The sequence below is a fragment of the Dermochelys coriacea genome, chromosome 6, assembly GCF_009764565.3.
Source record: "Dermochelys coriacea isolate rDerCor1 chromosome 6, rDerCor1.pri.v4, whole genome shotgun sequence".
NCBI classification, from domain to species: Eukaryota; Metazoa; Chordata; order Testudines; family Dermochelyidae; genus Dermochelys; species Dermochelys coriacea.
This window is the reverse complement of record NC_050073.1, coordinates 120637772-120664786: the sequence shown is the minus strand read 5'-3', so window position 1 is coordinate 120664786 and position 27015 is coordinate 120637772. Positions and strand designations below refer to the sequence as shown.

At 46.4% G+C, this 27015-nt stretch overlaps 1 protein-coding gene across 11 annotated transcripts in view; it reads left to right on the top strand.

The window, feature by feature from the left end:
• Nucleotides 1-9455: 9455 nt before the first annotated feature.
• The window catches only part of SAMD4A (sterile alpha motif domain containing 4A), a 211581-nt gene continuing 194021 nt past the window's right edge, over nucleotides 9456-27015 (top strand). For 2 of the 11 annotated variants that reach the window (XM_043516462.1, XM_038404849.2), the window contains exons 1-2: nucleotides 10492-10739; nucleotides 11077-11730. In XM_043516462.1, coding sequence (XP_043372397.1) covers nucleotides 11535-11730 — 196 coding nt within the window. In that variant the 5' untranslated portion in view covers nucleotides 10492-10739; nucleotides 11077-11534. Of the gene's footprint in view, nucleotides 9746-10491; nucleotides 10740-11076; nucleotides 11731-27015 lie in introns of those variants that run through there. The other 9 variants (XM_043516463.1, XM_043516461.1, XM_043516466.1 and 6 more) reach the window with 9 other exon arrangements.

Genomic DNA, 27015 nt, shown 5'->3' with positions numbered 1-27015 from the left:
GGTGGCTGGTGTACAGTTTAATGAGGCGGGGGAGCAAGGAGTAGACTGGGTCCTCCAGAATCACTATGGGTATTTCAACATTGCCAATGGTAATTAAGCGGTCAGGAAAGAAAGTCCCTGCTTGTAGCTTTCTGAACAGCCCAGTGCTCTTAAAGATGGGAATATGCAGTGTAGTTGTAGCCATGTCGACCCCAGGATATTAGAGAATCACGGTGGGTGAGGTAATATCTTTTATTGGACTAACTTTGGTTTGTGAGACAGACAAGCTTTCAAGCCACACAGAAATCTTCTTCAGGTCTGGGAAAGATACTCTGAGCATCACAGCTAAATGCAAGGGGGGAACAGATTGTTTAGCATAAGTAGTTAGCACATAGAATATGCTAAACAATCTGTCCCCATCTTGCATTTAGCTGTGACACTTGGCATTCCTTTCCTACACCTGAAGAAGAGCTCTGCGTAAGCTCGAAAGCTTGTCTCTCTCACCAACAGAAGTCAGTCCAATAAAAAATATTACCTCATCCACCTCATTTCTCTAAAGATGTGAGTGTCATGCACTTTCCCTGACCAGCCAACATTGATTTTGCTGGAGTGTCCCCAGTAATCCAATGCTTGCATAACCGTAGAAAGTTGCCCTTTCTGTTTTGTACTCTGTGACAAGGTGGCCTGGTACCAAAATAGGGTGTAATAGAGTCCTCAGTGGGTTAGGTGGCCTAGTGGTTAGCACACGTAGTGCCACCTCCCAGTGGGTAGGTCTTGTGGTCCAGACCCTCTTTTAATCAGAGGAGGGCAAGAGGCTTGGGTCCCTCTGGTCACAGGGCAGTGGTAGGGGAGCCCGGGCTCACCCACTCCACCAGGCTCTGACCTAGGGCCATAGGAGTGTTAACATTGCCTGGCCCCCAAAGGTGCCCTGTGAATTACCCTCCCTGGGTCACTTCTTCCTGCTGCTTTCCTCTTCCAGCTTCCAGTTCAACATAAAGAGAAAAAGAAAGGGGAACCAAACTGCCAGCCCCAACCGGGCTCAGCAGAGTCATATCCCCTCGGGGAGGCTTCTCTGGAGCCCTTGTCAGGAACCTTCAGGGTCGATCTGTTCTCCTCCCCATTTCTGAGCTGGGTTGCTTCTTTTTCAACCCTTTCTCCAATTGGAGCATGCTCTGCAGGGCTGGCAGGGCAGAGCTACCTGGGCCCAGTACTATCCTTTAATCCTTTCTGGCTCAGTATGGGGTTTGTACACCCCATCACACAGGAATATTCATGCCATCTATCACCCCCACCAAAGTCCGGGACCCCCACTGCTGCAAATCCATCCATCATGTGCTGCACAGTACTGAGAGTCACAGTCCTCCATAGCAGGAGTAGATTAATGGCCCTGCACACTTGCATGACAACAGCCCCCACAGTGGACTTTCTAGCTCCAAAAACATTTCCCACTGACCAGTAGCATCCAGGGTTGCAAGCTTCCACAGTGCGATTGCCACTCACTTCTCCGCCGCTAGGACAGCTCTGATTTTGGTGTTGCTGTGCTGGAGGGGTGGGGTGAGCTAAGCGCACAGATCAAGGAACGTGGCCTTTTGCACTGAAAACTTCTGCATCCTCCCAAACCTGCATTATGATGAGATCCTGCCAGTCAGGGCTTGGTTTTCAGGCCCAGAAGCAGCACCCCACCATCTGCAGCTGCTCCATGAACACCACCAACAACCTTGACTTGGTTTTTCACTGTAGCCCACAGCAATCTGTCCTCCACAAAATCATCATATCTCCTGCTGCTGAATTTCTTCTTGTGGCTCTTCAAATATCGTTGGATCGTGTGTCCTGTGTTTGCAACGCTTACCACAATAGGGCAGAGCTGTGCAGGGTCCAACCTTCCGTCAGAGATGACAGACAGCAAAATGTGCCACACAGGTGTGTGGGATTTTTTTAAAAAGCACAAAAATTATGGGATATGGATGGCATTATGGGATGGAGAAAGTTGCATGATGATAGCTTGATCACTGGCTCCTATTCACTCCTGCATTACTCATTTCTGCCCCACTATGCATTGCCAAAATTTCCCAGGAGGCATTGTGCTGGATGATGGTGAGTTACACACTGTGATACCTACCCATGGTGCACTGTAGTGGGCATCAACATGAGCACTCCTGCTGAGGACTAGCAGCGCTGACGGAAGGAGTCAAGTATGCACATGCACGAGCGATATGCTAACTGCAGCGGCTATACCCAGACATTACTTGCATTAACAAAAGTTTGTAGTGGAGACATGGTCATAGGCCCAGATCCCCAAAGATATTTAGGCTCCTAACTTCCACTGGTTTCAATGGAAGTTAGGAGCCAAAATACCTTTGTGTATCTGGATCTAAGGGCCAACCAGCCCCACCTTCTGGGTCAACTGTGCCTTGCGTCCACTCTCCGATGGAATCAGGCCATGGCCTGTAATGTGCTGTCTCACCTGTTAAAAATGGGCCAGATGTAAGCTGTGGGTGTCACCCATTAAGTGGGTCCCTTCCTCTCTGAAGGTCACCATTTCAGCAGTGGTTCTGCACCCCCTTTTGATGTAGCCCACTTCTCCCTGGCCCCACTCATTTCTACTACTCCTCTCCCTGGCCCACCTTCCAGATCCCCTCGTTGTCCAGATGCCTGTTCCCCGCGCCCCCTGGGAACCTACTGACTTCTAGCTCCCTATGGCCTTCCCTCCAGCTCCTTCTATGTCCAGTGGCCTCTCAAACATCCTTCCTCATCTGTCTCTCCCCTTCACTTGCAGTTGCCACTCTGTCTTGGCTGTCAGCTTCATTTTCCACTTGATCTAACCTCTCTCCCACCTCCTCCACCTTCCAACTGCAGCTTTGCACAATTACATCCACTCCTTTGGCTCACAGGCTGTTCCTTCACCACCCACCATTGCCTCCCACCCCAACTGCCTCCCAGTTGTCATTCCAGAGCCCCTCTCTGTGTGGCATGATAAGAAAACACAAGCCATGGGGGATAGTAAAAGATCCCCTCTGTATACGATGCTATGATGTCTGGGACCAAGCCTTGGATTGTCATACATCAACTCCCTTATTTGATCCTCCCAGTAGCCATCATTTTTTCTAACGGCTCCAAACTTCTTCACCTCCTGGACCTGCCTGGTACTCCAGAAAGCCCAACATCATCAGGGGCCAAGGGCACAGAGCATGTGGGGATTTGCGCTGCCATGCTTCTGAAAAGAGAATGCATTAGCCAGACAGTTCCCAATATATCTGCTTTGTAAATCTTGTCCAGAAACTGATATCTGAAGGTAGAGAGCGGAGACCAGAAGCTCACACCAAATGCATGAGCTTCCCTGTTTAGGGGTGTCTGGTTTTGACTAATATAGATCAGGTGGGCCTGCATTATTCCCGCCCAGTGTGTAGAACTTGGGAACACTCTGTTGTCTTACCAATCAGTGGTGTGATTACTACTGCTGTCCACTAGATGGTGTTTTCCTCTATCAGCATCCAGGGAGTTGATTTGGAGATTATATTTTGGCGTTTTTTTAGAATACCGTTAATTTTGTGTGTGAATTTGCTGCTCATCAAAGGTACTGGACCGACAGTGGTGGAGATGAAAGTCCTCCATTTATTCACAGAACAGCTACAGGCATACCAATTTAATTCCCCCACCAGCCTGTGCCTAATGGGGGAACCGGTGTTAGGGACCAGACTAAGCCCAAATCCACACTAGAAACTTTTGGCAGGAAAGCAATGTCAGCTAGGGATGGGAGCTTTGTGACATTTCTATGCTGACAAAAGCCCTAGTATCGACAAAGCTGGCATAAAAGTGCTTTTCACTTGCCAAACCAGAGTAAGCTCTACAAGGAAAAGCACTTTTTTGCTGGTATAAGCTGCACCTATACTAGAAAGGTTTTGTTGTTATAGGTATAATGACAACATTTTAAGTGGAGGCTAAGGCTAAATGTAGTCTCCTTGCCTTATAGGAAAATCCTACGGCATTTAAGTTTTTTTATAGGGTTGGGTTTTTGTTTGGCTCATCCTGTAGAATTTAACAGAAAATTAAATCCCTGATGAAGAATTCTGTAGAATGGTTAGAAAGTCCAATGGGAAGAATCACATTCCCTACAAAATGACTATTCCACTTCTGGTTTTGACTTTTGGCCCTTTTAAATTCAGAATGGTTCCCATTCATTCCTCAGTCTTTCTGCTGGGTCGGCCAGCCCGGTTTGCAACAAGTGTCAATTGTGTTGGCGGTTTTTATGATGCAGACGCTTGTGCGTGGGGGAAAAGGCTGAAATCACTGAACTCAATGTACCTAGACTATCAAATGGCCTTCATCTGGAGGCAACTGTTGGTCATTATTGTTACAAGCTGGATTCAAACTAACCCCTACAGATAAAGGCGGCAGAACCAATTACCACCGCTATAAACTACCCCATTCTCTTGGCTTTGCCCACTACTTTATTTTATGTCATTATCATAACGCCAGCTAGGGAAAATTTGCACAATCCTTTCACAATCTTGATTTTCATTTAAAATGTATTGGAGTCAATTTTACAATTGGTATCGATGAAACATGCACCAGTCACAAACACTCTGCTGATATTTTGACACCTAAATCACAGCCAGGTGAGACTGAAATTGCTTACATAGTTGTGATTTCTGCCTGCTCGGCTGAATTCAGGTGACATGTTATAATGTGTGTACAGCTAGTCTCTGTGAAAATATGCTCATTTGATGGTCACACCTTGTCTGCCCTCTTTCCCACCCCTACCCATCTGTTTGTTTTATTCACCTGGGATGTCTTGTCATTAACCAGGATCGTGAGCTGTCTGGGTCAGAGACGGTCTCTTTGCTACATGTTTATACAGTGCCCAGCACAATGGGGCCCTGCATTGTGATTGGAGCCTCTCAGTTCTATTATGCTATAAATAATTAATGATTGTATAAATCATATATGCATACAAAATAGTAAGTTCATGTTTCATTTTTTAAAAAAATATTTGCATATGATTGAAATATAGCAGGTCATTATTATTATTTATTGGCCTTATCATAGTGCCTAGCTCTTGGTTACACGGGGGTACATCTGGAGTAGAACCACTGCAGTCATTGGAATTACTTAGAATTTACACTAGTGTAGCCTGACCCATTCACATTTGTGAAATTTCAAAGTGATTTTAATACCCATCTAAAAACAACAATGCAGCATGAGATTGGTTAATTTCCACAGGCATGCTGGTCTCCTACACCATACCATTTTGATTTCATTCACTTTTTTTTTCTGTATGTGCCACACAAATTGTTGATTTGTATCACCATCAGCAACTCATTGCACACTCTGGAAAGCATCATTTCACTGCCCCGAGGCGTCAGCCCAGGCCACAGGGAATGTGTACTTTGCAGAATGGTTTCCATCCAGATCATGGCAAGTTCTCCCTGCTTCATTCAAGTGGCTTAATCCACAGAGATGCTCCAAGCCAATGTGCTTGCATTACAATGCTTTGGGACATCCTTATATGAGCATTTTCCACATTCCACCCCCCCCCCCCCCGTCTTCTTGTATATGCTGATAATTGTAGGTGGCGGTGATATTCCCTTTTTCGTTTTCCCTTGTGGATTGCTGTTACAGTCTTGCAGAGAATACACTCTATGTGACTCTCATGCAAAGCTCCTGCTTACACTTGGTACATTGTTTCTCAAGCTGCAAGCTCTAGGCATTGTTGGTTGATTTTTTTTTTTTTGAATGAGTATCCAATGGCTCAGTGTACCATCTCACTAGCCATCCAAATAGGCTCTGCGGCAGCAACACTGTGGAACTCCGCCTGCCCCATCCACAGCCACGCAGGCCTGCTTTCTGAACCCAGTAGAGATGCACTGGTGTAAAGAAGGGTGGATTTTTAACCCTCTCCCTTTAGCAAGAGAGGTGAGGCTTGCTCTCCCAGCCACCCAGAAAGCTTCCCTGAGTCACTTTAAAGGGCAGTCAAAGGTCTTTACAGACCAGCTTTGTTACTTAGTCCCTGGTCAGTGGCCCATTGACAAGTGCTGCAATGTGTAACACACACACACACTGGCATGAAAGGAGAGCTCATTCACAGTTGATATTTGCAATAAACCCTTATTAAAAGAGTCCTAGAGTATCTACAATCATGGTCCAAACGTGGGCTACCTATCCTACTGCAGGTTTCTGAAGGATTGCTGATGAATGCCACCAACCTATGTTCTGCACATGTGCACACACAATTTGATTCACAGAAAGATTGTGGTGCAAAGGGAAAAGTTCTTAGCCTGTGACAACATTTGCACCAACATGCATCCAGTGGTGCAAAGGGGAATCCCTGTCCAGTGGTGGTGTTTGCCCCCTTTTACAAAGACATGTAAACACACCTGCAGAACAGTGGAAAGGAAAGCTTTGCCAATTGCAGTATTTGGAAAACATCAATATATTGTGCAAGGAAAAGCTGAGGTGACTGGGAGTACAGTATTTACAACATACACACAGTGGGTGTGAAGCACAGCTGGTGGTGTATTTGCAGCACACACACACACACACGCAGTGTGATGCCCGCTGGGGTGCATTTGCAGCACACACACACACACACACACACACACACACGCAGTGTGATGCCCGCTGGGGTGTATTTGCAGCACACACACACATACACAGTGTGAAACCCCCCTGAAGTGTATTTGCAGCACACAGAGTGTGAAACCCTGCTGGAGCGTATTTGCAGCACACACACACACACACGTGTGATGCCCGCTGGGGTGTATTTGCAGCACTCACACACACACACACACACAGTGTGGAACCCCGCTGCGGTGAATTTGCAGCACACACACAAACACACACACACACAGTGTGAAGCCCGCTGGGGTGTATTTGCAGCACACACACACACACACACACAGTGTGATGCCCGCTGGGGTGTATTTGCAGCACACACACACACACACACACAGTGTGATGCCCGCTGGGGTGTATTTGCAGTACACACACACATACACAGTGTGAAACCCCCCTGAAGTGTATTTGCAGCACACAGAGTGTGAAACCCTGCTGGAGTGTATTTGCAGCACACACACACACACACACACACACAGAGTGTGAAGCCCGCTGCGGTGTATTTGCAGCACACAAACACACACACACAAAGTGTGAAGCCCGCTCCGGTGTATTTGCAGCACACACACACACACACACAGTGTGATGCCCGCTGCGGTGTATTTGCAGCACACACACACACACACAGTGTGATGCCCGCTGCGGTGTATTTGCAGCACACACACACACACACACACAGTGTGAAGCCCGCTGGGGTGTATTTGCAGCACACACACACACACACACACACAGTGTGAAGCCCGCTCCGGTGTATTTGCAGCACACACACACACACACACACAGTGTGATGCCCGCTGCGGTGTATTTGCAGCACACAAACACACACACACACACAGTGTGAAGCCCGCTGGGGTGTATTTGCAGCACACACACACACACACACACACAGTGTGATGCCCGCTGCGGTGTATTTGCAGCACACACACACACACACACAGTGTGATGCCCGCTGCGGTGTATTTGCAGCACACACACACACACACACACACACACACAGTGTGATGCCCGCTGCGGTGTATTTGCAGCACACACACACACACACACACACAGTGTGAAGCCCGCTGGGGTGTATTTGCAGCACACACACACACACACAGTGTGATGCCCGCTGCGGTGTATTTGCAGCACACACACACAAACACACACACACAGTGTGATGCCCGCTGGGGTGTATTTGCAGCACACACACACACACACACACAGTGTGAAGCCCGCTGGGGTGTATTTGCAGCACACACACACACACACACACACACAGTGTGAAGCCCGCTCCGGTGTATTTGCAGCACACACACACACACAGTGTGATGCCCGCTGGGGTGTATTTGCAGCACACACACACACACACACACAGTGTGAAGCCCGCTGCGGTGTATTTGCAGCACACACACACACACACACACACAGTGTGAAGCCCGCTGCGGTGTATTTGCAGCACACACACACACACAGTGTGAAGCCCGCTGGGGTGTATTTGCAGCACACACACACACACACAGTGTGATGCCCGCTGCGGTGTATTTGCAGCACACACACACAAACACACACACACACAGTGTGATGCCCGCTGGGGTGTATTTGCAGCACACACACACACACACACACAGTGTGAAGCCCGCTGGGGTGTATTTGCAGCACACACACACACACACACACACACACACACACAGTGTGAAGCCCGCTCCGGTGTATTTGCAGCACACACACACACACAGTGTGATGCCCGCTGGGGTGTATTTGCAGCACACACACACACACACACACAGTGTGAAGCCCGCTGCGGTGTATTTGCAGCACACACACACACACACACACACAGTGTGAAGCCCGCTGCGGTGTATTTGCAGCACACACACACACACACACACACAGTGTGATGCCCGCTGCGGTGTATTTGCAGCACACACACACACACAGTGTGAAGCCCGCTGGGGTGTATTTGCAGCACACACACACAAACACACACACACACAGTGTGATGCCCGCTGGGGTGTATTTGCAGCACACACACACACACACACACAGTGTGATGCCCGCTGGGGTGTATTTGCAGCACACACACACACACACAGTGTGATGCCCGCTGCGGTGTATTTGCAGCACACACACACAAACACACACACACACAGTGTGATGCCCGCTGGGGTGTATTTGCAGCACACACACACACACACACACAGTGTGAAGCCCGCTGGGGTGTATTTGCAGCACACACACACACACACACACACACACACACACACACACAGTGTGAAGCCCGCTCCGGTGTATTTGCAGCACACACACACACACAGTGTGATGCCCGCTGGGGTGTATTTGCAGCACACACACACACACACACACAGTGTGAAGCCCGCTGCGGTGTATTTGCAGCACACACACACACACACACACACAGTGTGAAGCCCGCTGCGGTGTATTTGCAGCACACACACACACACACACACAGTGTGATGCCCGCTGCGGTGTATTTGCAGCACACACACACACACAGTGTGAAGCCCGCTGGGGTGTATTTGCAGCACACACACACAAACACACACACACACAGTGTGATGCCCGCTGGGGTGTATTTGCAGCACACACACACACACACACACAGTGTGATGCCCGCTGGGGTGTATTTGCAGCACACACACACACACACACACACACACAGTGTGATGCCCGCTGGGGTGCATTTGCAGCACCCCCCCCCGGGATGCGGCGGGCCCCCGGCCCGGTCTCACACAGCCCGCAGGGCAGGGCAGGGCAGGGAGCGCGGCGGGCCCGGGCCCGGGGTGCTGAGGCCCCGCAGCAGGGGCCGGCCGAGGCGGGAAGGATCCGCCCCGCGGCCGCGAGCCCGGCCCGCTCCGGGCTCCCCCGGCGCTGCCCCGGCCCGGGGGGCGGGGGCGTCGCGCGGCGAGCCCATGACGTAATGGGTTATGCTAATGACTCGCATGTGGGGAGCCGGGGCGCGGGGCTCGGCGCGGCTCAGTCTCGCCCCGCCAGGCGCCCGGCGCTGCTGCTGCTGCTGCTGCTGCACCGCCCGGCGGGATCGCCCGCCGCCCGCTCCCCCGCCATGGCACGGCCGGGGCGCCGCCAGCCGCAGCCCGCGTGACAGCAGCGAGGCACCTGCCTCGGCCTCCCGAGAGAGCCGGGGGCCAGCATGGGGGTGAGCCCGGCGCATGGGGAGATGGTGGGCAGCGGTGGGGCGGGAGGGCTCGTGCTTTCCCTGGGGCTGGGGCTGCACCAAGCTCTTCTCCCTGCCCTGGCACTTGTCTGTGCCCTGCTCCGCGCTAGGCAATAGCTGGGGGTCCCCGGCAACTCCGGGGGGGGGCTTATTACTTCTTACGTGTTGCATGTGGGGGGGGGCTCCCCAGAACATCCCTGCAGTGCTTAGAGCCCCCTGTGGGCTGGCACTGCCCTGCCCACTTCTATGCCACCCCCATGGGCTGGGGGCAAAAGCGGGGGGGAGTGGAAGAAGCAGCTGGGGGGGTTGCGGAGAGCCATCCTAGGTGAAGCAGAAAAGCCGCAGGAGCCCAACTTTGGGGGGGGGAGGTTGCAGTTATGTGGAGGGACGGGGCTCGTTGCTCAGCGCTCACTTGCAGTTTGCAAAGCTCCCTTGAGGCGAAGGGACCTGGTCGCTCCTTGGGTCACAAGGCGATGCCTTGACTGTGGAAAATGCGTATGTAAAAGCGGGCTGATTTCCTGAGCGCTTCACTAGGACAGAGAGAGAGAGAGAGAGAGAGAGACACCCCCTTCCCCCCCGCCCGCTAGAGCAGTGGATCGGTGAAGATATTTGGAAAATAGCTTGGGGGAGGAGGGGGTGATCATTTTTTTTTTTTTTTAGCAGCCTATAAAGGGAGAGGGGGACCCGAAGACGCCCTGGGCTGGCCTGTGCCTGCCGGGCTGTGTGATGAAGTCGGGGGTGGGTAGAGTTTATTTTTGTCTCACGCTGCTGCTGCTTAGGGCCTCAATCCAAAGGGGCTGGCTAGAGATGCTTGATTGCTGTAGATGGAGCTGCAGCAACTCGGCTGCTTCCCGGGGAGGAGGAGGTGGAGAGGAAGGCACCAGGGCTGCTCCTGCTTTGCATTAGAGCTTTATAGCCGCAGTGTAAGTTTTCTTGTGCGCCAGTGGTCTGTTGCAGCAGTTCCAGTTTAAAGCAGGTAGGTCCCTAAAGAATCTGCCCAGTACTAGGAGCCCTTTTACGGCAGCAACAGGGAGCTCCCTCCTCCACTTTCTGTGGAGGAGGGAGGTTTCTTTAAACCGTTAGCTGCAAAGCCTGCATGTCTCAGTTGCTGTGTATGTGGGCTGAATTTTTAGAGGTTCGGTGTCTTCCTCCCTCCCCCTTTTTTCCTCTTCCCCCCCGTTATCCTTCCCTATGTTGTTGACCTGAAATCTCCTTCGGTACATTAGGAAGCTGGCTCTGCTGCTGTCATGCTGAATCATTGCTTTTCCTTGCAAAGTGTGTCATCATCATCAGCAATTCTTTTCTCTTTCCAGTTGTGAACATTTGCTTTGGGAGGAATGCGGGTGTGGAAGGTCCAGATTGCCACCCAGGGGAGGAGAGAGCTGGAGACGCTAGGCTAAAATAACCCGAGGGGAAAGAAGAAGAAGCTATACACCCACTCCTGTGCCTTGTTGAGATTCATATATATATAGATGTGTGTGTATATATAATATACAATTTCCCCTCCCTGTTTCCCTGTGCCACTTTGTGTCATCATCTTTGGGGAATTTAACAAGAAGCCACTAGGACACTGAACTGAAGATAGAAAGAGGAGAAGAGAAACCAGACCCACATCTGAGCTGACGGCTGTGTCCAAAAATCCATTTGATTAATAAATAAAATTGTGAGACAGACACGGGGGAAAAAACTTCGGAGGGAATTTTTTTTTCCCCTGCAGAGGGTTTTTTTTTTTTTTTTTTTTTCCCCTTCCACTCCCTACCCCAATCTAATCATGATGTTTCGAGATCAGGTTGGAGTGCTGGCTGGTTGGTTTAAAGGCTGGAATGAATGCGAGCAGACTGTTGCTTTGCTCTCCTTGTTGAAGCGGGTGAGTCGAACCCAAGCCCGTTTCCTCCAACTCTGCCTGGAGCATTCATTGGCAGATTGCACTGAGCTGCACATTCTTGAAGGGGAAGCCAACAACCCTGGTAAGTTTTGGTGCAACCAATCCATTTTGAATGCTACATTGTTCTCTGATTGATACCCTAATGATGGCAAAAAAGGGGAGGTCAGGGAGCTGGGGCTCCAAATGAACCAGCCTCATTGTTAACAGCTTCCCTTTTCACATTTTATGTTTCAGACTAGTGATGACTTATTTCAGTTTGATTTTTCACAGCAAACTACTACAGTCTATTCAGTGGTGTAACTACGGTAGCATGAATGATTGATTTTTCTCTCATGCAGTTTCCTATGAAATAAGTAAGTCAGGTCACGTAGAGTCTGGATTTTCTAGGCTTCTTTTGGACAACGTGGCTTGCTTTGCTTTAAGAAACATGCAGAAGAATCTCCTCATTATCTTATACAAACGAGTATTTTGTTGAGCTGTGGCTAGCTGAGATATCTTAATCTTTTGTTAAATGGTAATTTGTTTCATCATTCAGGTCCTGTTTGAACACTTTTTTTTCCTTGCAGCTCTGAATGCTCTATATAGTCCACAGAAGCTCTGGGAAGATATTAGTAGACCATTTAGGCTGCTATACACAATTCAGTTAGTGTATACTGTGCATGTACTTTCCCAGGGATGTACATTTAATATATATGGGCATGATTTTGATCTCATTTATACACCAGTGAAAGTTAGGAGAACTAAAATTGTGTAAGTGAAATTAAACTCATGCTTTATGTGTGCGCACACACTTTTTAAAAGAAACCTTCCAAAATAAAACCACAAACTACTCTTTGCAGAGATGAGGCTAAACACATAGCTAAATTACCTAGTTCTATTCCATTTGAAAAAAATCCCCCCAAAATAAATATAATCCCTCCTATTCTTGTCTCAGATATTTTAATATAGTTTGTAGGATTAAATATGTACACCTTGGACTTCTGCACACTGTTAAAATAACACAAAAAGCATAGTCTGTGGAGGGGGGAAAGTCTGTCAGTTGATAGGTGAAATTCTTTAGGCTTTATTGCAGTAGGATACTGAACAGAGCCCCCAGTGTTTACTGAGAGAGAAGAATGCAGGGTCCTCTTCCAGCTGTTCCATATTAGAGCACTGAGCCTGCAAGATTTGGCAGCTGTCTATGCTGCCATTTGATGACAACGTCCAGTACAATGTTGTTAGGCCTAGGATATATTTAAGTACGCCTTTAGGAAACCAACTCAGGGGCTGCTCCAGTATACAGAGCTCTATCCTCACAATGGTGAACACTCTGGAATTGGATATTTCCTTATATAGTTCGTATGAGTGCCGGGGAAGAATGTTGCAGTGTGCATTTCAGTGCAATACTACATTTTATAAACAGCTGAACAGTCTAACCTTATACATTTGGGGGTGGAGGCCTAACTAAGAATAAATTGGGAAGGAGAGCACACTCTTTTAAACTGATCTTCCACAGCATAGAATTGCCATTCCTCAAACCGTGCTAATGCAGGTAAATCTTTGGTTCCCAGTGTTTGTGGCTGTGTACCATTGTATAAACGTCTGTTTTTTTGTTTTACGTGGATTTCCTGTACTAGTTACGTCACATTTATTTGTCAAAAGATTACACATGAATGATTTATGTGCAGACTGCAGTAGCAGTGGTGTACCTGTTTAAATTATGGTAGAAAAATTTCCTCTAAAGCCCATTCAAATACTATGTATGAATGAAAGGGATTTCTGCATAATAATCAGTCTCTTGCCAAAACAGTAGTAGAAACGAAGGTCCAGATCATTCCAGTACTTACACATGTGACTAATCCCATTGACCCCAGTGGATATAAGGATTACTCTGGGGAATAAAGCTTGTGGAATTGGGCCTTTGGTTTGCCTCTTAATGATTACATTTGTGATGCTGATAGCACTTGCTCAGATGTTTGTTCTAATAATCAGCTGTTCTTTTAGGGCTTTTATAGGCTCATAGCAAGACTTAGGGTGACCAGATGTCCCGATTTTGGGGGCTTTTTCTTATATAGATACCTATTATCCCCCACCTCCTGTCCTGATTTTTCACACTTGCTATCTGGTTTCAGAGTAGCAGCCGTGTTAGTCTGTATTCGCAAAAAAGAAAAGGGGTACTTGTGGCACCTTAGAGACTAACAAATTTATATGAGCATAAGCTTTCGTAGCTACAGCTCACTTCATTGGATGCAACTGGTCATCCTAGCAAGACTTGAGAACCTTTGTTAAATTTCTGATACCACTAACCATTTCTTCTTCTTGTAACTTTGATGCTTGGTAAACATAAGGCAAACATCACTTTGCATCAGAGAATCAAGATGTTTACTTTTTGATCAGGGTGATCCTATTGTTGCAAAAGAATGCCTGGACTCTGTGTTTGGCAATGAAGAAATGATAGGAAGTGACTTTTAGTTTAGTATTAACATTACATACTTTGTAAAACCACCCGTCTTTTAAAGTGCTTTGAGGTCTCCTGTTGAAATAATATTAAATAGCCCTTATTCACCACACATTTCATACCGTGGCATTTGTCACTTGACTAGACATGAAATCACACCAGGTTCTCTTAACAACCACAACTTAATAGTGCTAGATGCCAAAAATCGTGGACTCAACAGGGACACTGATTTCATGGCTCATTACAACAATCTGTAATACACACCTGCCTGCTAACCCTTCATGGCCCACTTCAAATCCCTTTTGCATAGCAGCCCTTACTGCCCACTCCATCTCAAACGAACTCCTATGACATGCGTCACCCCTTATGTTTAACTCTTGGTCCCAACTTGTATTTAGCTTGGACACTCCAGTTTTGTTCCCCATACCTGGAGAACTCTGTGTAGTTTGAAGGCTTATACCTGCCACCAACAGAATTTGGTCAGATAAAAGTTATCTCACCTACCTTGTGTCTAACAACAATTAACTTTTTATTGCTCTTACTACTTGAATTCCACAATGTACACAATTAACCTGGGCTTGTTTCTTCTGGGGCTGGTGGTGATGACAGTGATACCTAAAGATATCGATGTGTGCCCTACTTTTTGGCCTAATTTTTCCCCCTTGGTGGGAGTTGTGCCAATGACACAGGTCTGATCCTGCAACTTCTTGCATGGAAGCTGACCACTGTGCCTCTGTGTTTGAATTAATGGGTCTGCACTTGGATGCAGCAATCTGCCCAAGTACAAGAGGTTTTGGGATCAGAGCTGTAACTTAGGAACAGGATAGGGCCATAAATCTTTACATGTGGTGTACTGATCTAACCGTCGGTTAACTTCCATGCTATCTCTAGCTTCCTCAGTGCAGTAAAAAGACAAAAATAGTGATGAAGGCACAAACATGGTCCTATTTTCTCTAGTGAAACTAGTGTGAAAGCAACATGTGAGTCTAACATGCCAATGTGAATGTTTGAAATGACTTTAAAGTTGGGGTCTCATGGGAAAAGAGTCATTCTATGGACACAGAGCCTATGCTGCTTGTGAAAATCTGACTGAAATGGACAGTGACTCTCTCTGACCACTGTTGAAATGAGTGTGCTGACTCATCACATTTCTTATTGGATCGATGTCCACCTCACAAATATCACCATAGGTAACTGAAGTTAGCACAGAGGCCAATGGCTGAATGGACATGGAAGGCAAAGTACCTTCTCTCCAGCCTATCCCACAAGACAGAGCTTGAGGCATGTTGACTGGGCATTGGGACAGAACTTGATCTTTCACAGATGGGTTTTGTTTTTGTTGTTGATGCTCTGTTGTGCGGACCCCAGTCTTCAGTGCTACCTTCCTGTCTCTTCTCACAAGTATTGAAAATGAAACGAAAAACATTGAAAAAGAAAATTTAATTTTTTAAAGCTGATTGGTTTTAATAGTGAAGGAAGCACGTTTGGTAGAGTTTCATCTCTCTGTTTTCTTCATGTGGTTTTCTTTAATATGTTTTTCCTTTGCCTATTAATGAAAATTTAGCTCTCATTTATAGCACCTGACATGTAAAATGTAAATCTGATTGGAAAGCACAGCTACAGCGTAACTCTCAAAAAGGGATTTTTCTAAGAAACCTACTGTTCCTGCAGCCATTTTGTTACCAGTGGCACTTAACAGACAAAATAGCTGTGTACAGAATCCTTAGAATGGGTCTCCATAGGCTTTGCTGGGCTGAAAGCTACTCTGTTATCTCTGATGTAACTGAGGCACATTTTGACTAGAAGTGATGCAGGTACCACAGTGAATGTATACGTCATTCTAAAACCACATGAAAATGTTGTCTTGTTTAAAATTACTGGTGGTTGATCGGAAACAAAAAAATCAAACAAAAAATCTCTACAGGTCACCATTGGATAAGATGCACAAACCATGTCTTTAATGGTTGTAACATACAGTAAAATACAACTTAGAAATCCACAAAGTTCAAACAAACAAAGCAAAGAGAACCCCAAACGAGCTTTTGGCTCTTCAGCACTCAAACTGTTGGGGGGCTGGTAAGGAAAAAACAACAACCAAACAACGAGTGAATAAATCCAGTGTGATGTGGACAATAGGAACCATAGCATCGAAGAAAACCATCTGAGTCCCCTGTGAGTTTAAATGTGTACAAGGCCTGTTCCTGCTTCCATTGAGATCAGTGCCTACCACTGTGAAGCCGTGGTCCATTACTAGGGCTCCTAGGTGCTATGGTAATATAAGTAGCAATAGGAAAAATCCCAATGACTTCACTGGGAATAGGATCGGGTGTGCAGATAGCACCAGTGAGGAATTCAAGATACTTCCACCATGACTTAATGAATGAGAATGGTTTTGTGTGTGTGGGTGGTGGTGGTGAGTGGGGGGATGTTGGAAACCAGGTTAGATACCAGAAGTTTCTCCCACTGCGAGTTACTGTTTTTCAGTATTATAATTTACATTTTTTTTTATTGGTTTTTCAAACGTGGTTTTGCTGTGGGGGCTTGTGACAGGGCATTGAGCAGGAACTGCTGAGCCAGCCCTTTGTCATGCCAGCTCCAAGTAAGGTAGATTGGAGCTGCCTAGAGAAACCTGTGTCTGATTGGCAAAGGGGAAAGAGCTGCCTGCTTAATTAGCCTGGGGTTGCATAAAAGCCTCAAAGGAAGGAAGCCAGGGGGGCAGACAGAAAGGGGGAAGCCATGCAGTGGAAGGAGAGGGGTAGCTCTTCCCTCCTGGCTGCAGAGATTGAGAAGCCCTTAAGGCTGAAACCCCCAAGCTGTAGATAGTAAGAAGGTGGTGGGATTCCATGCTGTGAATAAACTGCACCAGTGATTGCTGAGCCAGAAGGTCTCTGAGTGGTTTTTGGATCAGAGCAGGAGCAGGACCAAGGGAGGGCTCTGCTACACCCCGTACAAGGCTACACGGGTAGCTTCAAATCCAGCTGGAAAGAGCTGTCCGGATATAACAAATGTCTTGGAGTCGCAAATAAAAGGGTTAGACAAGAGTGAAATTCAGCCCATGTAGCAAGATGGCACAAGGGTTCTGCTTCATTTGTGACCTCAGAATAGGGTTTAAGTGGGATTAAGTGGTATGTAGATCTTATGCTGGCTCTCTGCACGGGAGCATTTCACCCTAAAAGTGACTATCATGCTTAGTTAATAGCTGAAAATGCTCTACAATGAGAACTGGGAAAAGAGAGCTCTGGGAGGAGATAGCAGATGGAGACTGAAGTAGTGTATGTCTTGGTTTGGACGCAGGGACGTCCCTGTAACTCGGGGTATGTCTGTGCTGTAATGACGGGGTGTGATTGCAGCTTGCATAGACTTGCCTAAACTAGCTTTATACTGAGATAGCTCATGTGCTGGAGCAGTGATACCATGGCAGTACGGACTTCAGCACAGGTGGTACAAACCCGGTGGGAGCCCTGGATAATTAGGTAGCTAGCTCATGCTGAAGCCCGTGCTGCTGATGCTTCTGCTTGGGTATCTGAGCTAGCAAGATTAAAGCTAGCTCAGGTATGTCTGCATGAGCTGCAGTCACTCTTCATGATTGTAGGATAGATGTACCCATAGGCTGCTTCCGCCTGGCTTCCTCCTGTTGATTCCCCTACATCAGAGCCGTGCTAGGCTAAATAGGGTGCTAGGATTTAGAACATGTAAAAAAACCATGTCTCTTTGTGCATCTGGTCTGGCCTATGGTGGAATCTGCAGGACGTAACCATGCTTCCTTCTTCTGCAGGCTGGCCAGTAGGGGCCACCGTGGGAATTTGTCCTTCTGGAGTTTAGAGCTTTCCCTTCCAAGTGCCCCCACCTCCTGACTGCACTGAAATTCCCTGTCTGGTGGCCAGATGCCTGCATCGTGCTGAGTTCGCTCTAGGCTATTGGGCCAGTCCCAATGGAACGATCGAAAAACCTGTTTCTCTGAAGTGCTGAGCACTCTACACTCGATCAGTCCATCAAATTTGTTTCCTTTGATTTCTGAGACGTGTGCTGACCAGACACTAAGAAAGAGATCAAAAGGCTATTGTTTCCATCTAATTTTTGCTCCCATCAGGTGCAACACCTAATAAAGGAAAGTTTCTACTGGCCATGGCCGTAAGCGAGGCTCTGACAGAGCAAAGAGAGTTCCTAGCTACGCCTGCGCTGCCCCAACTACCCTGTGAATCTTCAAACCTTCCACTAGCCAAGAACCCAGTCCTCATTAATAACAGAACGGGAAGGGAGGAGACTCACTGCTAGCACCTCCTCATGGCTGGGTGTGGTGTGGCAGCTCCATCTCTGCAGAGGCAGGCCCTCTGGCCAGATCACTTCCAAGTCTCTCCCCTTGCAGGGTAGTCTGGGAACAAAAAGGAATGTTTGGGTGAACAATTTGTTTATTCACACAAAGTGAGTCAGTACAAGAGAGAGGGGGAATGCCTCCCTCTCAGGGTGTCCCAGGATCAGGCCCTCCAGGCAGTGGTTGTCTGGGAAGCTCCTGCCCTTCAGTCAGCTCTTTCCTCAGGAGCTGAGGGCTGAAGATCTGTTGACTTCCCTGCTCTGCCCATATGTGAACAGCTCAGCTCCCCTTTTAAACTCCCCCTCCAACTTGTGCCTTCCTGGTATGGCAGAGTGGGGCCATCTGTGCCCAGAGCAGCTCCTTAACCCCTTGTCTAGTGTGGGGTTTGCATTACCCCATCATGCAGTGTAATGACTTTAAGCGCTTGGCACCTAGGGACAAGAACCTTTCTTTGCCGTTTGCCCAGTGCACTGACTACTGGGTGTATTAAGACTCTCATCCTTATCCCATGCAAGCCATCTATGTCAAGCGTTAAGAACGTCATCATTGCCTGGGTCTATTGTTCTGGGGCAGATTGACTGGAGAAAGTCTCCTGGCAAGGCTCGGCTTAACGTGAACTGTGGGTATTGCTACATGGGTCCCGCAGTCAGTGAAAGTCGCCTGAGCATTTATTTTAAAGAGGCTTATTTTTTTTAGCTTGGAGTTATGATGTACAGTGTCAGGCGCATCCTTTATACTGAGCCATTGTGTTGACTCAAGCCAAGGTAGAACAACAGCACTCTCATTCCAAAAAGCCCTTGTATGCCATTAAGGCATTGGCTTGCATTGTGGGTGGTATGGAGCAGGAACCAGGAGGCATTGCACCTTAGTGAACCCCAGTGCTTCTCTGAGCTCCTGGGTGTACAGTAGGCGTACTGGTGCTTAGGGTTCCACCTCACCTAAGGGGGTGCAGCATGATCTCTGTTCTTCACTTGCTCCATTCTTCATCTGCTCTTTGGTGGGGCTAGTCGGGCCTCTGCTTCTTCCCTTCCTTTCTCTAAAACGATGAGGGCAAAAAGTTGCCCCTTCTAAAATTGAAAGCTAAGATTTTCATCTAGTCGCTTGACTCCTGGAGCTGGGGTTTTAAGCACACCACCTAATATCACAAGCCATCAAATTACAACAGCTGGCAACACTGCATATGTGCATAGGACTGTACTTAAAGGGGTCTCCAGAGCAGAATGAGCAGAATGGCCAATCCCAAATGTTAAAAATCATGAGTCAGGCACTCCTAAATCATGAGATGTGCTTAAAAATCATGAACATTGGGATCTTTTAATTTACCAACTGGTTTTAGAGCCTTTAGAGTTCATACTTTCAAATTTTTGGCCCACAACTCTGATGGTTAAAATTTCACTTGTTAAATTTCATGGTTAAAATTTCACAAAAGCAGAGATTTGCACACAGTAACATGATTCCAGGAGGTGGGCTTTAAGAGAGAGACCAAATAACATGAGACTTGTAGTGAAATTGCAGGAGTTGGCAACACTGCGTGAGGTTTTGGAATGATAGCACAAAGCAGTGAAACTTCTTGCATTTTTGAACAGCCCTGCTACTTAAAAGGTGCCCTTATTTCTGCATAAGTTTATAGCTAGAGTGTAGGAAAAGGTTTTCTCTTCCTCCTCCTCCCACTTTTAAAGAGGAGAATCAGTTTGCAATACTTATAGGTTTCAATATGAACTAGAGAAAATATTTTCTTTGAACTCTGTGGCTCATGTATTCAACTCTGTATTGTCTTTTTTAAAAAAAAATATTCCTTGTCATTCTCAGTGTGTTTCTATTGCATTCAGGAACACTGGAGGAGACCCTCAGTGGCTAATTAACAATCAAGAGTTTCCAAAGGTGGGAAATGCAAACATAGGTCTTAAGGCTGCATTGAGAGCCGTGCTGGGAGAAAAAGTTGCAGGATTGGGGCCATAGTAGAGAATATGTTTGCTTCATATTTCAGAGTTAGTGTGTGGTACTTTAAAAAAAAATTCTTTAACTTTTTCCCATTAGCAGCACAAAAATAGATTATTATCTGGTGGGTGCATTGCATTCAATGCATATTTATCTGAAACATTTCACGTGTAATAAAAGTTCATCCCTAGCAAAATGAGAACTGGTATGTGGTTATGGTAGTACAAGCCAGTGAATCTAGAGACTGGTGTTCTATCTCTTTCTGTACTACTAGTTGACAAGATGATGCTGATCAAGTCATTCACACTACTTTCCTCAGTTTCCCCATCTAGAGAATGGATAAAATAGTGAGCTAGTTTCCACACACACCTGTGAAATAAGAGTGGGATTGAAGGCAATGTTAAAACTCCCACAAACTTCAGTGGGAGCAGAGTTAGGCTAATGTTGAATGCTTTTGAAATCCCACCTGAAATGTTTGTAAAGTGCTTTGGGATCCTTAGAGGAGCGGTGCAAAATATTATTCTATACATGAGCTAGTTTCTTCTAACTTGGCTTCTTTCCAAGTGAAATATTTTTATTCAGATATATTTCTGTGATGCTTTTTTCTTTTGGAAAATGGAAAGAACTAAATCTACTCTCTTCTCTGCATAAATGGGTGAAGAATAGCTGAGGAAATTAAATGTAAAGAAGAGGAAGCGACAATAGGAGCTCAGTAGCTTATGGCAGTCTTGAATTTGATAAGCTACAGATTGATAGGCTAGGTCAGGAATTGTTTTAGATTGGTAGTTTAAAAGGCAAACCTCAGTGCTTTAAATTAAAATAAGTGCTCACAGTGTATTTGTAAATTGAGTTCTCTTAAAATGAGATTAAATGGGAGAATGGGGTAGCTTGTCTATGAGTGCAGTCAACATTCTTGCTAGTGGATGACAGTTTGTGTGTGTGCCGCACAGCATAGCTAGTGTACTGGGCATATTAGAGGCTAACAGTTGAACAAAATTGTCCACCAAGTTGGTCCCTGTATTTGATACATTTGTTTTTAGGTAAATGGCTTTCAGTATTCCAAACGATCCTAGGAGAAGTGCATTGGGAAGAACATTCAGGCCCAAATTATTGAAAGAATCCCCTCATTTTGGATCCTTCAATTTTTGGGTGCCCAATCTGAGACACCTAGGCAGGCCTTCATCTCTCCCACTAGGAAGGACGGGGGAAAAAAAAAGCTTACTAGCTTTGGAAGTGATGTAAAACCTACCTGATGCCACACTCTAACTACTGGGGGGGGGGTCAGGAAAAACCTTTTCCGGTGTGTAAATTATCCCAGAACTGCCTACGTCAGGGTTTTATGCATGTTCCTCTGAAGCAGCTGGTACTAGCTTCTGCTGGAAACAGAGTACTGGATCTGACGAACTATTGGTCTGATCCACTATGGTTATTCCTGTGTTCCTACTAGCTTTCAACCCTGGCCTTCCTTTCTCCTGTAATCTTAGATGTTTTTGTGGTCCATGAATATGAATTGTTCCAAGCCGGGAGTTCTGTTTGCAATCAGAGTGAGTAACTGAAATAGTAATTAGTGTGAATGCTTGCTTTATTTAAGATGCATTAGTCATTACTTTAGCTTCCTTGCTTCACACTTGTATCTAATGTTACTGTAGATAACTGTTTAGAGAGTAGGTTTCAGAGTAGCAGCCGTGTTAGTCTGTATTCGCAAAAAGAAAAGGAGTACTTGTGGCACCTTAGAGACTAACAAATTTATTAGAGCATAAGCTTTCGTGAGCTACAGCTCACTTCATCGGATGCATCACGAAAAGCTCACGAAAGCTTATGCTCTAATAAATTTGTTAGTCTCTAAGGTGCCACAAGTACTCCTTTTCTGTTTAGAGAGTAGGGACACCTCTTACCCTCCTGGCAGGTTAAAGCCTTACGGGCCAGATCTCCCCATATATAGTTTATTCTTCTGCAGGGACTGAAAACTTTGTGAGTTGGATTCAAGCATAACCCAGATCCTCAGGTTTGTAAATCAGCATAGCTCCCAGCATAGCTCCATCAATATCAAAGAACTTGCATAGATTGGCATAGCTGAGGATCTGGGCCATGGATTGTCTACCTCAGGGGTGGGCAAACTTTTTGATCCAAGGGCCACATCTGGGTATGGCAATTGTATGGCAGGCCATGAATGCTCATGAAATTGGGTGTTGGGGTGCGGGAGGGGCTGAGGACTCCGGCTGGGGGTGCAGGCTCTGGGGTGAGGCCAGAAATGAGGAGTTCAGGGTGTGGGAGGGGGCATCGGGCTGGGGCAGAGGGCTGGGGTGCCGAGGGGTGGTGAGGGCTCTGGCTGGGGGTACAGACTCTGGGGTTGGGCTGGGGATGAGGAGTTGAGAGTGCAGGAGGGTGCTCCAGGCTGGCACCAAGGGGTTTGGAGGGCGGAAGGGGTGCAGTTACCTTGAAATTGTGACAGTAGGGTTGGAAAAGGGAGGAGCAGGTCATGGAGCATGTTCTCCCCCTTCCGGATTCACCATGCTTTTAGCCCCTCTTTTTCAAGAAATGGGTGGGAGAGCTTGGCACTGAATGCGACTTTCAAGGCTAAGCCTGACATGAACATTGCGTGGGTGTTGCCCACTTTCTCTTTTGTATGCTTATGAGTGAATAAATACAAAGAACATGGTTCCTTTGTAACTCTGGGTTTCCTACAAAGCATCTGCATCCATGTCAGAGCCCCCAAAGTCCTGCCATGTCTCCCGCAGCCTCTGTCTATACCGGGTGTACTATTTCTACATGGCAATGCACAGACCTGCCGCTAGGCTGTTGGTCTTTGCCTCCTCTTGGGAGCTTTAGAAGTTTTAAACTTGGGTGCTTCTTTTATATAGTAATTGATTAGTTTAGAGGGACAGACCTAAGGCCTCCAGCGTCAGTCAGAGAGGTGTTAATTGGGCAGTTATGTAAACTGCTGAGATTTCAGCCTAAATGCTCAGGTCTGAGTTTTTGCACAACTGCTCAGTTAAAGCAGGCCGTATGGCATAGAGGTTTCCATGAGCAACATGGCCAAAGCTGAGAGGACTTTAATATTCATGACAGTTTTCAGAATTGTATTTTGCACACGGAGAGAATCATAGAATTGTAGGACTGGAAGGGACCTTGAGAAGTCATCTAGTCCAGTCTCCTGCAGGGCTAAAACAGGACTAAATATTATCCAGACCATCTAGAAGTCACTATCCTGGTGTGGTTCTTTTGTATACCTCAGTGTTTAGGGGAATTAATTGTTTGCCCCATTTTGCCTTCCCAGCTCTGGGCCAGACTGTGGTTGTGTATCTGCACAGACAATGGCAGGAGGAAGGAGACATTGTCTAGTGGATAGAGTACTGGACTGGGAGCTAGAAAACCTGGGCTCTGTTTCCAGCTCTCCCACTGACCTGCTGTGTGACCTTGTGTGAATTATTTCCCCTCTCTACCTCTCAGCTGTAAGGTCTTTGTATAGGGATGGTCTCTTGCCATGTGTATATATATGGTGCCTAGCACACTGGGGTCCCAAACTCCATTGGGGCACCTGTGTTACTGTGATACTACTGATAGTGAGGTGTAGGTGCAAAAGGGGACATTAGGAACACAAGGACAGCTATCCAAAGCGCAAGACAGTGCGGGTGGGTGTAGAGATCAGGTAGCATTACCAGCCACCGGAGGGGAGTGGAGCGGAGCAGGGGTTGACCTTCATCAGTGAGGGATGTAGCCATGACCATTCCATGGTGTTCTGGCTACCTTGGGGCAGAGAGGTGTCAAAATGCCTTTAGGACTGGCCATGGTGGCCACCCTGAAGACCCTCCCACAGGCTGTAGCATGGAAAGCTAGAACAGAGACATTTGTTACTTACGGTGACCAAGTGCTGCTTAGGTGCAAAATCCCATTCTGAGCCCCTGCTCAACCATGTTTTCCTAATGGTTTGGAGGAGGCAGGATCGCTGTTGTTGTAGGATTGCTGTAGTAGTTTTGAGAGAATTGGAGCGGCTTAGAAACAAGGGACACTTGGGGCCAAATGCACCTTGGCTTTTTGCATCTGTGGAAGGTCCAGAAAATCAATAGAACCACAGTGGTTGCTTTTGCACTGAGAGTCTGAGGTAGGAGAAACTTGCACACTCCCCGTGTAAACAGCAGAGATCAGCACTCAGCAGGAGTGCCAAAGTGGTTAGAGGTTTGATGGCCAATGGCTTCATGACCTGGAGCCACAAATCCCATGTGCAGGCTTCCAACCTGGCAGTGCGTTTGTCCTGGCTCTGGGTTATTGTGGACAATTCCATCCCCTCCTAGTCTCTGTGTTGGCTCCCTTTAAGGTGGGCTTTAATCAGAGTCACCAAAATATGATTTAAATTATTTCTCTTTTGGAGACAGAGTATGAAGTTGGATATTTAAAAAGGAGTTTTGTAGACAAAACAGTACAGTACAGCCTGGGTGTTATGATTATTGTTTGGTACCTAACACACCCTGGCCTTTGAAGGGTCTCCTCACTCCCCACTTTGCAGAGTGGAGGAGGGAGGGTGTGAAGAAATGGCTGTGGGAGTCAGGGATACAATTTCCTCTGTTTTACCTGGCTGGAGTTAAAATTTGAATGGAGTGCAGAGTCATTTATTGGCCTTTCCATATAGAAGGCAGTTTTGTTTGTCTCAAGTAAGAGAGCAGATGCAGGTGCAGAGTTTCTCTATGCAGAAATTCACACATCAGATGCCTGGCTAAAGGCTTGTAATCTATTAATTTATTTTACAGGTAGACGCTTCTTTTCATAATACAGTTGTATCTAAGATTTTGGCAGGGGCTTTTTAAATACCAGCATTTTTCTGTTCTAGGCCCTTAACTTGAAAAGACTTTTTTACATGCATAAGGGGAAGGATTCATGTGCTTAAAGTTAAGCAACTTGCATAATTTGATGCAGGTTCAGGGCCCTAATCTGTAACAAGTCTGTGCCCTCTCTATGGGCCTGAGTCAGAGTTAGTGGACTTCAGTGAGCTTTGGGTCAAGCCCTAGATGGTGATTTACTACTGTGCTCTTGTTAATTTTATCTCTGCATCTGCAAGGTGCCAAGTGACCTCACCTCCTGTTGAAGTCAGTGGGAGTTGTGGATGCTCAGCATTTCTTAAGATTAGGCCACAGGACTTTTGAGACCTCTGAATATTCTCACACTGTCTGATTAAGATGGATTGGGCCAGCCAGATATGGTTACTTTAAGGTGTATAGGCTCTCAAGAGGAATTTCTGTGGGAGGAGGAATCGTTTATTATTGTGGTCTGTATACAGTGCCCTGGCAGAATGGATGAGCTGAGTTCTTATGGCTTTTCTCCCTTTGAACCAGTTTGTGATGTTTATGCAATACTGGAATTGGAAGCATGAGATGTTTCTCTTATTGTCTACAATAATGCACCCGGGAAGTATGAGACCTTTTCTCCTTTGCAGCTCAATGGCTAACGACAAGCATCAGCAGACATGTGACCATTTAGTGATCTGGATACAGGAATCTCTGTAGGATGTGGTTGTTTTTTTTTCTGACAGTGCTGTTGCACTACAGGGCTGAGCCAATTTTCACTGAGTGGAAAGGGTCCCCTTGACTTTAATGCCAGCTGGATCCACTCTTGTGTGCTGAGCTGCCATGCTTGATAAAATGTGTTTGTTTTTTTAAAATTTAAAATTTTTTAATACTTCAAGTATCATCTGCAGGATCGATCCCTGATTCTCTCAACTCTGCTCCAAAGCAATAGATCATCCTAGGGTAGAGTGGAAGCAAATATAGGTCACTTGACAGAATTCTAGCTCTGTCTTGTTATTATTCTTCGTACATAATTGGTTCCAGATTTTCCTCTAAACTTTAGTTCAGTCAGATAACTAACCTGGCCTTGCCTGTGGCGTGTTAGTTTTCCTGCTGTTTGCCATGTTGTATGACTTGCTGTGCACTTCTGTGTTGTGTTAGTAAATGTTTTATTGTTATAAAAAGTAACACTGTGTGCAAAGTACAGTTGGTGGAAAATTTCTCCCTTGAAACTTTTTTCCAGTGAAAAAGTCTTTTTGTGAAAATGAAGATTTTCACAGAAATTTTCTTTCGATTTCTGATTTTAATGAAATTGAAAAACCACTGTGTATGGGTTTTTTCAGTTTTTATTTATTTTTTGTTCTTTCTCTTGCTTTTTCCCCCCAACCCCCCCCACTTGCAAAATGGGAAAAAGGAAAGTGGGGGGGGGGGGGTTGGGGAAGCCAAAAAAGTCAGGTTTTCATTTCTTTGTTGAAAATTTTTTTGTTTTGTTTTTGAAACATACTTCCCGTTTCTCAAACAGTATTACTGTACAGTTAAATGTTTTCCTTACAGATTTTGTCTTTGCCTGCCATTGGGATATCCCCACACGGTAATCATGGAGTACAAGTCAGCATGATTTTTTTTGCCTGCTGTCTAGTTGTGCATTGGAATTGCCAGTTGTGTCAGCACAACTCTGAAAAGAGGGTTTGTTAACTTAAAAAACACCACACCTTACAGTGCCAGAGAAGTGGATTTTAAAAATAGAAACTTTAGGCTGTTTCCGTCCAGATAATGTGAATGTTGATGAGATGTTGCGTTTTAACTATCTGCATGACCCTTTCAGATAAGAATTGTTATTGACTTACACTATTATGTTAAACTGATAAGAATTCTTTAAAAAAGCCTAGAAAAAATTCTTTG